Genomic DNA, 14,189 nt, shown 5'->3' with positions numbered 1-14,189 from the left:
TTGGTGTATTATGAGGTGAACAGTTCAGTGATTGGTGTATTATGAGGTGGACAATGTAGTGCTCGGTATATCATGAGGTGGACAGTGTAGTGCTCGGTATATCATGAGGTGGACAGTGTAGTGATTGGTTTATTATTAGGTGAACAGTTCAGTGATTGATTTATTATGAGGTCCACAGTGTAGTGATTAGTGTATTATGAGGTGGACAGTGTAGTGATTGGTGTATTATGAGGTGAACAGTGTAGTGATTGGTGTATTATGAGGTGAACAGTGTAGTGATTGGTGTATTATGAGGTAAACAGTGTAGTGATTGGTGTATTATGAGGTGGACAGTGTGGTGATTGGTGTATTATGAGGTGGACAGTGTAGTGATTGGTGTATTATGAGGTGAACAGTGTAGTGATTGGTGTATTATGAGGTGGACAGTGTAGTGATTGGTGTATTATGAGGTGGACAGTGTAGTGATTGGTATATTATGAGGTGGACAGTGTAGTGATTGGTATATTATGAGGTGAACAGTGTAGTGATTGGTGTATTATGAGGTGGACAGTGTAGTGATTGGTGTATTATGAGGTGGACAGTGTAGTGATTGGTGTATTATGAGGTGGACAGTGTAGTGATTGGTATATTATGAGGTGGACAGTGTAGTGATTGGTGTATTATGAGGTGGACAGTGTAGTGATTGGTGTATTATGAGGTGGACAGTGTAGTGCTCGGTATATCATGAGGTGGACAGTGTAGTGATTGGTGTATTATGAGGTGAACAGTGTAGTGATTGGTGTATTATGAGGTGAACAGTGTAGTGATTCGTGTATTATGAGGTGAACAGTGTAGTGATTCATGTATTATGAGGTGAACAGTGTAGTGATTGGTGTATTAAGAGGTGAACAGTGTAGTGATTTGTGTATTATGAGGTGAACAGTGTAGTGATTGGTGTATTATGAGGTGGACAGTGTAGTGATTGGTGTATTATGAGCTGAACAGTGTTTTGATTGGTATATCATGAGGTGGACAGTGTTTTGATTGGTATATCATGAGGTGGACAGTGTAGTGATTGGTGTATTATGAGGTGGACAGTGTAGTGATTGGTGTATTATGAGGTGGACAGTGTAGTGATTGGTATATTATGAGGTGGACAGTGTAGTGATTGGTGTATTGTGAGGTGGACAGTGTAGTGATTGGTGTATTATGAGGTGGACAGTGTAGTGATTGGTATATTATGAGGTGGACAGTGTAGTGATTGGTATATTATGAGGTGGACAGTGTAGTGATTGGTGTATTATGAGGTGGACAGTGTAGTGATTGGTATATTATGAGGTGGACAGTGTAGTGATTGGTGTATTATGAGGTGGACAGTGTAGTGATTGGTATATTATGAGGTGGACAGTGTAGTGATTGGTATATTATGAGGTGAACAGTGTAGTGATTGGTGTATAATGAGGTGAACAGTGTAGTGATTGGTGTATTATGAGGTGGACAGTGTAGTGATTGGTATATTATGAGGTGGACAGTGTAGTGATTGGTGTATTATGAGGTGAACAGTGTAGTGATTGGTGTATTATGAGGTGGACAGTGTAGTGATTGGTGTATTATGAGGTGGACAGTGTAGTGATTGGTATATTATGAGGTGGACAGTGTAGTGATTGGTGTATTATGAGGTGGACAGTGTAGTGATTGGTGTATTATGAGGTGGACAGTGTAGTGATTGGTGTATTATGAGGTGAACAGTGTAGTGATTGGTGTATTATGAGGTGGACAGTGTAGTGATTGGTGTATTATGAGGTGGACAGTGTAGTGATTGGTATATTATGAGGTGGACAGTGTAGTGATTGGTGTATTATGAGGTGGACAGTGTAGTGATTGGTGTATTATGAGGTGGACAGTGTAGTGATTGGTGTATTATGAGGTGGACAGTGTAGTGATTGGTATATTATGAGGTGGACAGTGTAGTGATTGGTATATTATGAGGTGGACAGTGTAGTGATTGGTGTATTATGAGGTGGACAGTGTAGTGATTGGTGTATTATGAGGTGGACAGTGTAGTGATTGGTATATTATGAGGTGAACAGTGTAGTGATTGGTATATTATGAGGTGGACAGTGTAGTGATTGGTGTATTATGAGGTGGACAGTGTAGTGATTGGTGTATTATGAGGTGGACAGTGTAGTGATTGGTATATTATGAGGTGGACAGTGTAGTGATTGGTGTATTATGAGGTGGACAGTGTAGTGATTGGTGTATTATGAGGTGGACAGTGTAGTGATTGGTATATTATGAGGTGGACAGTGTAGTGATTGGTATATTATGAGGTGGACAGTGTAGTGATTGGTGTATTATGAGGTGGACAGTGTAGTGATTGGTGTATTATGAGGTGGACAGTGTAGTGATTGGTGTATTATGAGGTGAACAGTGTAGTGATTGGTGTATTATGAGCTGAACAGTGTAGTGATTGGTGTATAATGAGGTGGACAGTGTAGTGATTGGTGTATAATGAGGTGGACAGTGTAGTGATTGGTGTATTATGAGGTGGACAGTGTAGTGATTGGTGTATTATGAGCTGAACAGTGTTTTGATTGGTATATCATGAGGTGGACAGTGTTTTGATTGGTATATCATGAGGTGGACAGTGTAGTGATTGGTGTATTATGAGGTGGACAGTGTAGTGATTGGTGTATTAAGAGGTGAACAGTGTAGTGATTGGTGTATTATGAGGTGAACAGTGTAGTGATTGGTGTATAATGAGGTGGACAGTGTAGTGATTGGTGTATAATGAGGTGGACAGTGTAGTGATTGGTATATTATGAGGTGAACAGTGTAGTGATTGGTGTATAATGAGGTGGACAGTGTAGTGATTGGTGTATTATGAGGTGGACAGTGTAGTGATTGGTATATTATGAGGTGAACAGTGTAGTGATTGGTGTATTATGAGGTGGACAGTGTAGTGATTGGTATATTATGAGGTAGACAGTGTAGTGATTGGTATATTATGAGGTGGACAGTGTAGTGATTGGTATATTATGAGGTGGACAGTGTAGTGATTGGTGTATTATGAGGTGGACAGTGTAGTGATTGGTGTATAATGAGGTGGACAGTGTAGTGATTGGTGTATAATGAGGTGGACAGTGTAGTGATTGGTGTATAATGAGGTGGACAGTGTAGTGATTGGTGTATAATGAGGTGGACAGTGTAGTGATTGGTATATTATGAGGTGGACAGTGTAGTGATTGGTATATTATGAGGTGGACAGTGTAGTGATTGGTATATTATGAGGTGAACAGTGTAGTGATTGGTGTATTATGAGGTGAACAGTGTAGTGATTGGTGTATTATGAGGTGAACAGTGTAGTGATTGGTATATTATGAGGTGGACAGTGTAGTGATTGGTGTATTATGAGGTGAACAGTGTAGTGATTGGTGTATTATGAGGTGAACAGTGTAGTGATTGGTGTATTATGAGGTGAACAGTGTAGTGATTGGTGTATTATGAGATGAACAGTGTAGTGATTCGTGTATTATGAGGTGAACAGTGTAGTGATTGGTGTATTATGAGGTGAACAGTGTAGTGATTGGTGTATTATGAGGTGAACAGTGTAGTGATTGGTGTATTATGAGCTGAACAGTGTAGTGATTGGTGTATTAAGAGGTGAACAGTGTAGTGATTGGTGTATTATGAGGTGGACAGTGTAGTGATTGGTGTATAATGAGGTGAACAGTGTAGTGATTGGTGTATTAAGAGGTGAACAGTGTAGTGATTGGTGTATAATGAGGTGAACAGTGTAGTGATTGGTGTATTAAGAGGTGAACAGTGTAGTGATTGGTGTATTATGAGGTGGACAGTGTAGTGATTGGTGTATTATGAGGTGGACAGTGTAGTGATTGGTATATTATGAGGTGAACAGTGTAGTGATTGGTGTATTATGAGGTGAACAGTGTAGTGATTGGTGTATTATGAGGTGAACAGTGTAGTGATTGGTGTATTATGAGGTGAACAGTGTAGTGATTGGTATATTATGAGGTGAACAGTGTAGTGATTGGTGTATTATGAGGTGAACAGTGTAGTGATTGGTGTATTATGAGATGAACAGTGTAGTGATTCGTGTATTATGAGGTGAACAGTGTAGTGATTGGTGTATTATGAGGTGAACAGTGTAGTGATTGGTGTATTATGAGGTGAACAGTGTAGTGATTGGTATATTATGAGGTAGACAGTGTAGTGATTGGTGCATTATGAGGTGGACAGTGTAGTGATTGGTATATTATGAGGTAGACAGTGTAGTGATTGGTATATTATGAGGTAGACAGTGTAGTGATTGGTATATTATGAGGTAGACAGTGTAGTGATTGGTATATTATGAGGTGGACAGTGTAGTGATTGGTATATTATGAGGTAGACAGTGTAGTGATTGGTATATTATGAGGTGGACAGTGTAGTGATTGGTGCATTATGAGGTGGACAGTGTAGTGATTGGTATATTATGAGGTGGACAGTGTAGTGATTGGTATATTATGAGGTAGACAGTGTAGTGATTGGTGCATTATGGGGCACCGCAATATAACAATTTTTTGTACTGTCAAGATCAAAACAAATTTGCTATGAATTTCACAGTGGTAGTTCTATGTGCGCACTTCTAATCTGTAAAAAAAAAATGTGTTTTTACCAAATATGTATAATCGCATGACATTTGCTTTGAGGTTGACATCAGAAGACACTAGTGATTAATGCCTGAGTGTTGTATCAATCCGAGTTATATGCGCACACCTTGTATACATCGGTGTTCTATTCTACACAAACACCTATGTGTAAACTGTGTGGCAATTCTGCTAGTTTGTGATAGTTGCTTTAATTTCAACTGATTTTTTTAGAGGTTATGAATAATACAACAAACATCACAATTGCATGAAATTAGTTAGATCAAAATCTGTCCCAGTGTCGGCGACAGGCTTTGTAAACGATTATGTTTTGGTTAGTTGAGTAGACATTTATGACAAAAAAATACATTGTAGGAAACATAACGTCCAACCATCCACTGCACATAATATAAATAGGTGACGGTAAATGTTGTGTTGGGGACGCACATTTGTGTTAGGCTAGTTTATAGGGGGCATAGCTCTTCTGTGTCGATAAAAATCCTAGTCTGAAAATAACAAATTTGATGACACCAACTAAAAAATCACCTCAAAGACTAATAGCAGACACAAAAAGAGCAATGGACCCACAGCTAGATCAAACTGTTTCACTCGTTAAAACACGGTATATCTTTCTGGAGAATGTGGTGGCCCTAAAAAGTACCGTTTTGTACAGTACTTGAGCTAAACGAACAGATATCCTGTTGCACTGAAGAATGATCTAGTGTCAGCTGGTGTAATTTGCTCAACGGCAGAGTATATAGAATACGGAAAATTTTCGAAGCTGATTAAAGACAAAGGTGCTCGCTCTAAACACCTTTTTATTAGCTCCGCTGTCGACTTTGTCGAGCGGAGCTTATCATATGAGTGATTGTCTGTCGTCGTCCGTGTCAATGTTTGACTTTTTCGACTTCTTCTTGAAAACTACAAGCCTGAATGCTTTGATACTTGGTGTATATGTGCCTTGGGTAGACCTCTCTCAGATTTGTTCATTTCATGATGATATCTTCAATTCTCTAATTTTGGTGAATATTTTTGTCATTTTTAGTAAAAAGTGATATTTTCAACTTCTTGTTAAAAACCGCAAGTTCAATTGCTTTGATATTACATATATAGGTACTACATGTGGACCTCTCTCAGATTTGTTCATTTTGTAATGATATCTTTAATTCTCTAATTTTGGTGAATATTTTTGTCATTTTTGGTAAAAAGTGATATTTTTGACTTCTTGTTGAAAACCGCAAGTCCAATTGCTTTGATATTACATATATAGGTACTACATGTGGACCTCTCTCAGATTTGTTCATTTCATGATATCTTTAATTCTCTATTTTTGATGAATATTTTTGTAATTTTTGGTAAAAAGTGATATTTTCGACTTCTTGTTGAAAACCGCAAGTCCAATTGCTTTGATATTTTATACATATAGGTACTACATGTGGACCTCTCTCAGATTTGTTCATTTTCTAATGATATCTTCTGTTCTTTAATTGCCATGTGCATTGCTAACAGCAGAGCTATCTCAGCCGACAGGCTGCTTGTTTTGTTTCAAACAAAATTGCCTGGACTATTTCACACACACACACACAAATGCTTTTCACAACAATTGTCGAACCGTTACCATTCAAATCTTGTTTTTATACGAACAATCCCTGTCACATTCCGGGTTTATTCGGAACAAATGAGATCACAGTTACCACTTTGAGTAAAATGGTTTGTCTCGTTAACCTCCGCCTTTTCGTCACTGATTGTTTTTAAAATATAGCCAGTTTGTTGTTACAGTTATACCGGCCAATAAGCAATCGACGGCACCAGGTGTCTGGCAGGACAAACGCACAATCAATCAAACAGACCGACCGTTCCAAACTAATTTCACGCAATTATGTGGTTCGTTGTAATTTCGAAAATACACATACACACAGTCTCACTCAGCTCAGGTTTTTCATAGCTTAACCTTTCCACCACCAGACTTCCTCACTTTTCTTATATTCTTCAATATTTCTGGAAGTGAATTCTAAATTTGGAGCCAAAAGACAAAATGGTATTACATGTGATCAAATAACAGTACTTTAATTTTAGGTTTAGCTGAATGGAACGTGCCGTCAGGTGGGATGTTTTTATGGATTAAGTTACTTTGTATCAAAGACACATACAAACTGATAATGGAAAAGGCAATAGCTAAAGAGGTCTTGTTTGTACCTGGCAAAGACTTCTTATCAGATCCTAATGGCAAATCATCGTATATAAGAGCTGCATATTCACTGTCTACACCTGAACAGATGGACGAGGTATTGTCAACACAGATAACTATTTTCATTATCAAAACATGTTACTAAACATAACTGATCAGGACAACTGTTTCACTATTTACTCTTTCGCAATTGCCAGGTATAAACTTGATAAATGGACATATTTCCACATATTTTAGAGCTTGCTAAAAAAAAAAATGGTGGCCAGACATGAAGTAAATTAGGGCTCAAGAACCTAAAAAAGTCAATTCTGGGAAGATAGATTCTCCAGCAAAGGATTATGGGTAACATATGACATTGTAGCCACTGTTGTGGCTGTGGTGTCACACTTTACCCACAATTCTTTGCTGGAAAAACATTTAGAGAATGAAAAGTGATATACAAAACACTGTAAATTACATTCTCCTACATTTGTAGAGCATTATGTTGTTTGCCAGGATTTCCCTTAGGGACGACGTCAAAAGATTGATGTCGGGTAAAAAACTTAATTCTTTTAGTTTTTTCCCCATATTGATCATGGCGTCAGACTGCATTCACCATTAAATACAAATTGATAATCGGACAGTTGTAATAATGAAGCGGAATATACGTATGCGCAAACTACTTTCTGGGTTCTGCACATGCTCTAGGTCCATGCCCTGAAATTGACCTCATTTGACGCACATATTTACACTTTGTCACTTTTTTCGTTCCACCGTTATCTCAAGAACTACTGATCAAATTTTGATGAAACTTAGCACATGGATGCTCTGAACTAATGCGCAGATTTGATTAGTTTTGGGTAAAAATTTGTTCATACTAATTACCTAATTTGCATGATAATTAACTGATTTTAAGCAGTTCCATGACTGTTCCACTGATATTTGATGAAACTTGGCACATGGATGCTCTGAACTAATGCGCAGATTTGGGTAAAAATCTGTTTATATTAATTGCATAATGATTAATCAATTTTTGGCTTTTCCACTGATATCTCAAGTACTTATCACAACATTTCAATAAAACTTGGTACATAGATGTCATAGGACACTGCACAGACCTGATAGTTTTTAGGGTAATATCAGTACATATTACCTAATTTGCATAATTATTTTTCAGCTTTTGATATTCAAGTGTAATGATTACATTTCAATGAAACCTGGTACATAGTTACTTGAGTTTTTGGGTAAATATTTGTGCATATTAATCACCTTATTAGCATAATTAGATAAGTTTAAGCTATTCATCTAGTATCTCAAGTACTAATCATAACATTTCAATGAGACTTGCGACATAGATCTTCTATGACTATGCAGAGACCTGATTAATTTTGGTGTAAATAATTGTGCATATTAATTACCTAATTTTTAGTTAATTTTTTGCTGTTCCATGGCTGTTGCACTGATGTCCAAAGAACCACTAATTGGATTTTAATGACACTTCTAAAGAGTACCCATCACATTTCAATGAACCTAGACTATACACCATATTAGTTTTTGGTAAATATGTATGCTTCTTAATCACCTAATTAATACTGGTATCTCAAGTACTGATCATCACATTTGGTACATAAATGCTCTAGGACAATAGACAGCCTGATTAATTTTGGGTTAAAATCTGTTCATATTAATTCTCTAATTAGTATAAGAATATTTTTTTGGTTCTAATCACATTTCAATGAAACTTGGTACATAGTTATTACATTACGCAGATCTGTTCATATGAGTTACCTTATTATTTTTCAGCTTTTGATATTTCAAGTAATTTTGAATGTGTCTCCAATACTCTCAGCACATGGGAGTTCTTTCTAAGCTTTCTTTGATTAATACTCTCAGCACATGGGAGTTCTTTCTAAGGATTTTTTGCTTGCTGATGCTCATATGGCAAGATTTCAGTATCACAAAATTAATATTTGATGTGAAGCATAATTATGTAGAGACCTCCTACTGCACTATTGTCGTAAATTGGTAAAAACAAATACACTAACTGGATACCTAAAGACTATCTGGTATGGCCTTAACAACCAAATCTCATTGTTTGCAGGGGATGAGAAGACTAGCAGAACTAATCAAAGATGAACTCAACAAATAATAATCATTTAATTAAAAAGTGTATATTTCATTAAAACATGCAGTGTGTAAGTTTTTAATCAAATCGATAATCTCCAACAGAGTCATGATGCATTCATATGGTTTCCTAGACAGTGTTTTGATCCCCCAATGGGGTGCTGTTTTCTTTAGAATGTTTGAAAGCCATGGCAGGATTAAATTTCTTTCTGCTGTCTTGTTTATATCCTAATTCTCCGAGTTGTCTTTGCTGTTTTGTTGTCTGCTCTCGTAGCTTCATAACTTCCTACAAGAAGAAGACATTCATTTCAATTATTGCAATATGACCTTTGCCCTAACCTTCTCACTCTATCATAAATTCACGAAATAGTCCCATTTTTCTTCAGAAGAATGGGACAAAAACAGTAAAAACTGAAAATCAACTCAAAATTTGTGTTTGAGAAATATTGTAGAATATAGGAAAAAGAGTGCAGACAATTTGGGGTGAAAGTCATGGTTAAACTACCAGGTCTTAATCAAAATTTGTATTTTATGAAAGGCATCTGACATTCAAAGGGTTAAATACTTGCCTCTTTAAGTGATAGATTCTCTTCTTTTAGTTTCAATACATGTTGTATTTTCTGTTTATTATTTTGATGTCCCAGCAATTTGGCATACTGTGTGCTTAGTTGCTGTACTTCAGTTTTGGCTTGACAGTTTTGACTCAGTAGGAGATTCTTCTCAGCAGCAAATGCATCCAATTGTACCTGGTAAATTAAACACTCAAGATTTAGTCTTGTATTCACAAGCCATAATAGTACTGTTCATATTTCCATGATGGCTCTCCCTATACCTGCCAGTGCAGCTTACATACAGTAAATAATAATAAAATAATATTTATTCACCTGAAAAGGCTTTACTTTTTCCTGTAGATTTTCAAACAATGTTTTCCATCTGTAATGAAATCAAAAATTATTTCCTACAAGTTCCTTATTATATACCAGATAATGGAAACAATCATTGTCATATTGTTCAGAACACTAAAACAGCAACAGCTTACTTGTTTGTTATGACCATCTCAAGACAGGATTATAACTGGTTAGATTAAATCACTTTTACCAGAGTGCGCCGTTAGGCTAAATATGCTCATTAACTAGTGTTGTGACATTTCATCATACTGTGTCAGTACATACATTTATTATATACAAATGCAATTCCATCAAGTCTGCCACTTTTAGTTCGACGTCACTGTTCCAATCGTTTAACGATCTCTAAGAATACACATAGTAATTCAGCAACTTAGCTGACAATATTGCTGTTTTTGGAACAATATGGCAGTAAGATCACTTCATTGTTTTTTCAAAATAAAAATAATTTTTGTGATGTAAATTCCCAAGTTGTGTCTACAATAAAACTTGACCTTGTTTTATTCTGATGTCTGTTTCCAATTTAATAAATAACAAATAATGGTGTGCACTCAATCCTTTCACATTTGCAATGAATAAACGACAATTATAAGTTAATTTTGTATTTCTATGCAATATTTGATGCAAAGGTGACAATGAATTGTAAAATGTAAAACATTGAGATGATGGCCCGTTTTTGACATATGGAATAATATACAATGAAGTCCAGAGATGACATTGTCCCTGTACTTGACATTTGGCATAATATACTATGAAGAAACTGAGATGACTGCCCGTCTTTGGAATAATATAGTCCCTGTACTTGACATTTGCAATAAAATACAATGAAGACACTAAGATGACTGTCAGTCTTTGAAATTTTGAATAATATACAATGAAGTCCAGAAATGACATAGTCCCTGTACTTGACATTTGGCATAATATACTATAAAGTCACTGAGATGACATAGTCCCTGTACTATGAAGTCACTGAGAACTACTGGGAAATTTTGATATGGTGGTTGTAACACACCAAGAGAAGGTATATAGAACACCCATTCCCATTGATGTTTGCAGCAGTTGCCCGTCACTGTACCCCAATGACTTTGCTTTCATAATATAGTTGATAAATCAAAGTAGAAATGTTACCAAAGCACTTCTAATATTTATTGTCTCATTCTAAGAAACAGTTGTGGATTGCATGATTTGTACATGTTCTAATAACATTCATTTTACATGCTAAAAAAACAATGTGTGTTTAAGTTGTTATTATGGCATGATATTCAATAACAGGATTGCCAAGGCATGTAAAACTGGGATCCTTATTGAATATGTGACACACATATGTCTACTTACTTGGTAACATCCTCTTGTAGTTCTTCTAATGCTGATTCATTCACACTGCTGTAAACAGTAATCACATATCAGAGTTGTGTTTAAAATAGATGCACTGACATATATGTATAAATATATTGATGTGTTCTGCAATTGCCAGCAAATTATAGTACCCATCAGCTTGTTCTTACAGAGATTGCTGATATGAACGTAACTTATAATTTGTATACATATACTGCTAAACCCAAAACTCCCATGATGTAGTGGGAGAATGAACAGGTTAACATCTGTTTCAGGTCTTTTTTACATACCTTGCTTGTTCTTCAAGTACAGTGATTTGATCCTGGAACTCTTTCTGTTGCCTTGACAACTCCTCCAAAGCTACTTTCATTTTTGTCTCTGCACTTTCCCGTAATCTGCAAAGAATAAACAAGATTAAAATTATAGTTTTTGAAAGATTTTTTGGTCAAGCCATACAAGACAAAAAACGTTTTTGCTTTACTTCACTTCTATCTCACACAAAAAACCTTTTTCCTCTTCCAGTTGGCTTTCTCTCAAACCTGTTAAACTACCCCCCCCCCCCGACTATGACAGTGTACTGTGTAAGCATAATCATACATATCCATCTCTCACAACTACTTTTACTGTCAAGTAAATATCTGACAGTTAATTTGTATTTTAAATCTCCTTTGGGAGACAATACATTATACTCACTTTTCCATATCATTTTCTTTCAATGTCAATTTTTTCTGTGTTTCTATCAATCGTCTTCCAAATTCTTCTTTTGAACGCTTATTTTTCTCTTCTGTTTCTTCCAATTGTCTTTTCAACTGTTCCTCTATCTGCTTGTACCTTGCCTCATTGACTTTCATTTCATGCATCTGTCTTTGCAACTCATCAGTGGTCTGACATGAAGACTGTTTAAATCTGTCAGAATCAACATTAGCCACCAAGTTTAGTGCACATAAAGCAGGCATTGTTTTTTAGGCACTGTTCATTCAATAACTTTTTTGACAAACAATATTTTGTATGTAAATGAATATAGAATGTCACCTTTCATATTCACTGGTAACACGTAATAACTTCAAACTAGCCATTTCTTCTTGACTAACTCTGCGGGAGAGATCTTCACTGACTGATAGCAACTCATCAACCTTGGATTGCTTCCTAAAATTAATGAAAACAAGCTTACAAAAAAACTCCTTTGTGTTCAGGGGGTACCGATGGCATATGAAGTACTGATGTTTATATTACTAACAGAATACTAAAAATATTAAAACAAAAGGAACAAGACATGAAATGTCACAGTCCCCGTTATTTGATTATAAGTAGTACAAGGAACATATTATTAAATATGTACTCTTTGTGGGTACAACTCATCATAAAGTGATTTCCCATAACCTAGTTTTGTACTGACAACTAAAAACTTCCACTGACCCATGTTCAGAATCTCAGAGTACACAAGTGCAACAAAACTATACACACATGTATACTTGCTCAAGAAACTGCATTCATAAATCTGAGTGAACATTGATGTACATGACTTCTTTGTTCAATTCAGGTCTTAGTATATTACCAGGACCTGGGTTTGTTTCAACATCACCACTAGGCATCAGAATCATTCTCATGTTGTCAAATACAATTTGTTATTAACACAGTAAGGTTTATTATTTAAAATGTATTCATTGTACATAGAACAACATCTGTTAATTTAAACAATTGTAAAAGCTATGTTTTCAGAGCAAGTACATGTAATAATTAAGAAAGCCAGTAGTGATAAAGGTTGGTCTGCTCATAACCTTCAATGGAGAAGTAACAATAATTGTTTGAAGTCTTTTTAGTGCAGTGATATTATTGCATTTCAATTATTATTAATGGGTATAAAATACTGTAAACCATTTAATTTTCACTTCTAGATATATTCAGGATTTTATGAAATTTGTGTACAACATTTCAATAAAGTTCCTGACACTCAACGTTGTAGGAACCCAGAAAAAATTGCCTTGCGAAATTGAAGCAGTTCACAGCACCACTGTAAAAAAAAAAAAAAAAAAAAAAAGTTTAAAAATGAGTATAGTCAAAGATAAACACATGTGGGTTCATAAGACATATGTACCAATCTGAGTGGTTCTAGAGATTAGTATCACAAGATTTTACTCTCCGTGATTCAATATCAGTCCTATGTATAACGCTGTGTTGATCAGGCGAACTAATTGACAATAGCCCTACAGGTATCGCTATGCAATCACAGTAGTTTTGTATTCTTCTAGCACTTCGATCATGAGAGTGGCCGAATTATTAGAAGAAAAACAGAAAGTATTTTTTTTAGTATAAATTCTAGTAACTGAAATGCAGGATTGGAAATGAACAAGACAATACGCAAGATTGATAAACCTTCAGCGAGCACTCCTGAAATTTCAGATCATTGGTACCATGTTTTTTATTGCTCAATCACTTGACCCTGTATGGCACAAGATCGCAAGCTTCCATCATAAAAATGGGTTATTTATTTGATGCAACGAAACATGCATTCACAGCAGACGGAAATTCGTTTGAGATGTTACTGGATTTTTGTATTCAGTTTTCCATTTCAAACACCATCATCACTTTGTAAGCTGAGATTGCGCATTGGAATACTGACTGTGCATAAATGCGCAGTGTAGTGCCACCAGAAGACCGATTGTTTGAGAATATTTTGCACCATTACGCCATTTCAAATATTATATTAATTCACAGACAACAAAATAAAGATTTTCAATAACATACAAGTTTTCCCACAGTTGATGATTGTATGGCAATTACATGCCTTCGCCAGTTTTACTTTGGAAGAAGTTGGAAACATAACAGAAAAGGGGCTACATGGCTACATCTTGTTTTTTTTTTTGAATTTTAATCAAGCATGATTTTTTAATTTTTTTTTTACAAATGTCTATTTTAGAAACAAAAACAATAAATGTGTAGGTAGGCATTTTAACAATTGCACAATTAATATTGGATGAAAACGTCATTACCGATATAAATCATTCTGTTCAAACAATTAAAAATAAGATC

General features: G+C 35.7%; 2 protein-coding genes across 3 annotated transcripts in view; one reads left to right on the top strand and one right to left on the bottom strand.

Annotated features, from left to right (window-relative positions):
• The window catches only part of LOC144353376 (kynurenine/alpha-aminoadipate aminotransferase, mitochondrial-like), a 120,855-nt gene extending 110,434 nt beyond the window's left edge, over positions 1-10,421 (top strand). Inside the window, exons 10-11 of the mRNA XM_085498122.1 lie at positions 6,705-6,913; positions 8,897-10,421. Coding sequence (XP_085354248.1) covers positions 6,705-6,913; positions 8,897-8,944 — 257 coding nt within the window. The 3' untranslated portion in view covers positions 8,945-10,421. The remainder of the gene's footprint in view (positions 1-6,704; positions 6,914-8,896) is intronic.
• The window catches only part of LOC102809985 (uncharacterized), a 77,405-nt gene continuing 72,162 nt past the window's right edge, over positions 8,947-14,189 (bottom strand). For both annotated transcript variants that reach the window (XM_085498120.1, XM_085498121.1), the window contains 7 exons: positions 12,192-12,305; positions 11,853-12,065; positions 11,450-11,554; positions 11,160-11,207; positions 9,804-9,852; positions 9,485-9,665; positions 8,947-9,201 (listed from right to left, as the gene is read on the bottom strand). In XM_085498120.1, coding sequence (XP_085354246.1) covers positions 9,050-9,201; positions 9,485-9,665; positions 9,804-9,852; positions 11,160-11,207; positions 11,450-11,554; positions 11,853-12,065; positions 12,192-12,305 — 862 coding nt within the window. In that variant the 3' untranslated portion in view covers positions 8,947-9,049. The remainder of the gene's footprint in view (positions 9,202-9,484; positions 9,666-9,803; positions 9,853-11,159; positions 11,208-11,449; positions 11,555-11,852; positions 12,066-12,191; positions 12,306-14,189) is intronic.

Source organism: Saccoglossus kowalevskii, chromosome 4 (genome assembly GCF_978046115.1).
Source record: "Saccoglossus kowalevskii chromosome 4, keSacKowa6.1, whole genome shotgun sequence".
Classification (NCBI taxonomy): domain Eukaryota; kingdom Metazoa; phylum Hemichordata; class Enteropneusta; family Harrimaniidae; genus Saccoglossus; species Saccoglossus kowalevskii.
This window is presented reverse-complemented; position numbering and strand designations above follow the sequence as displayed.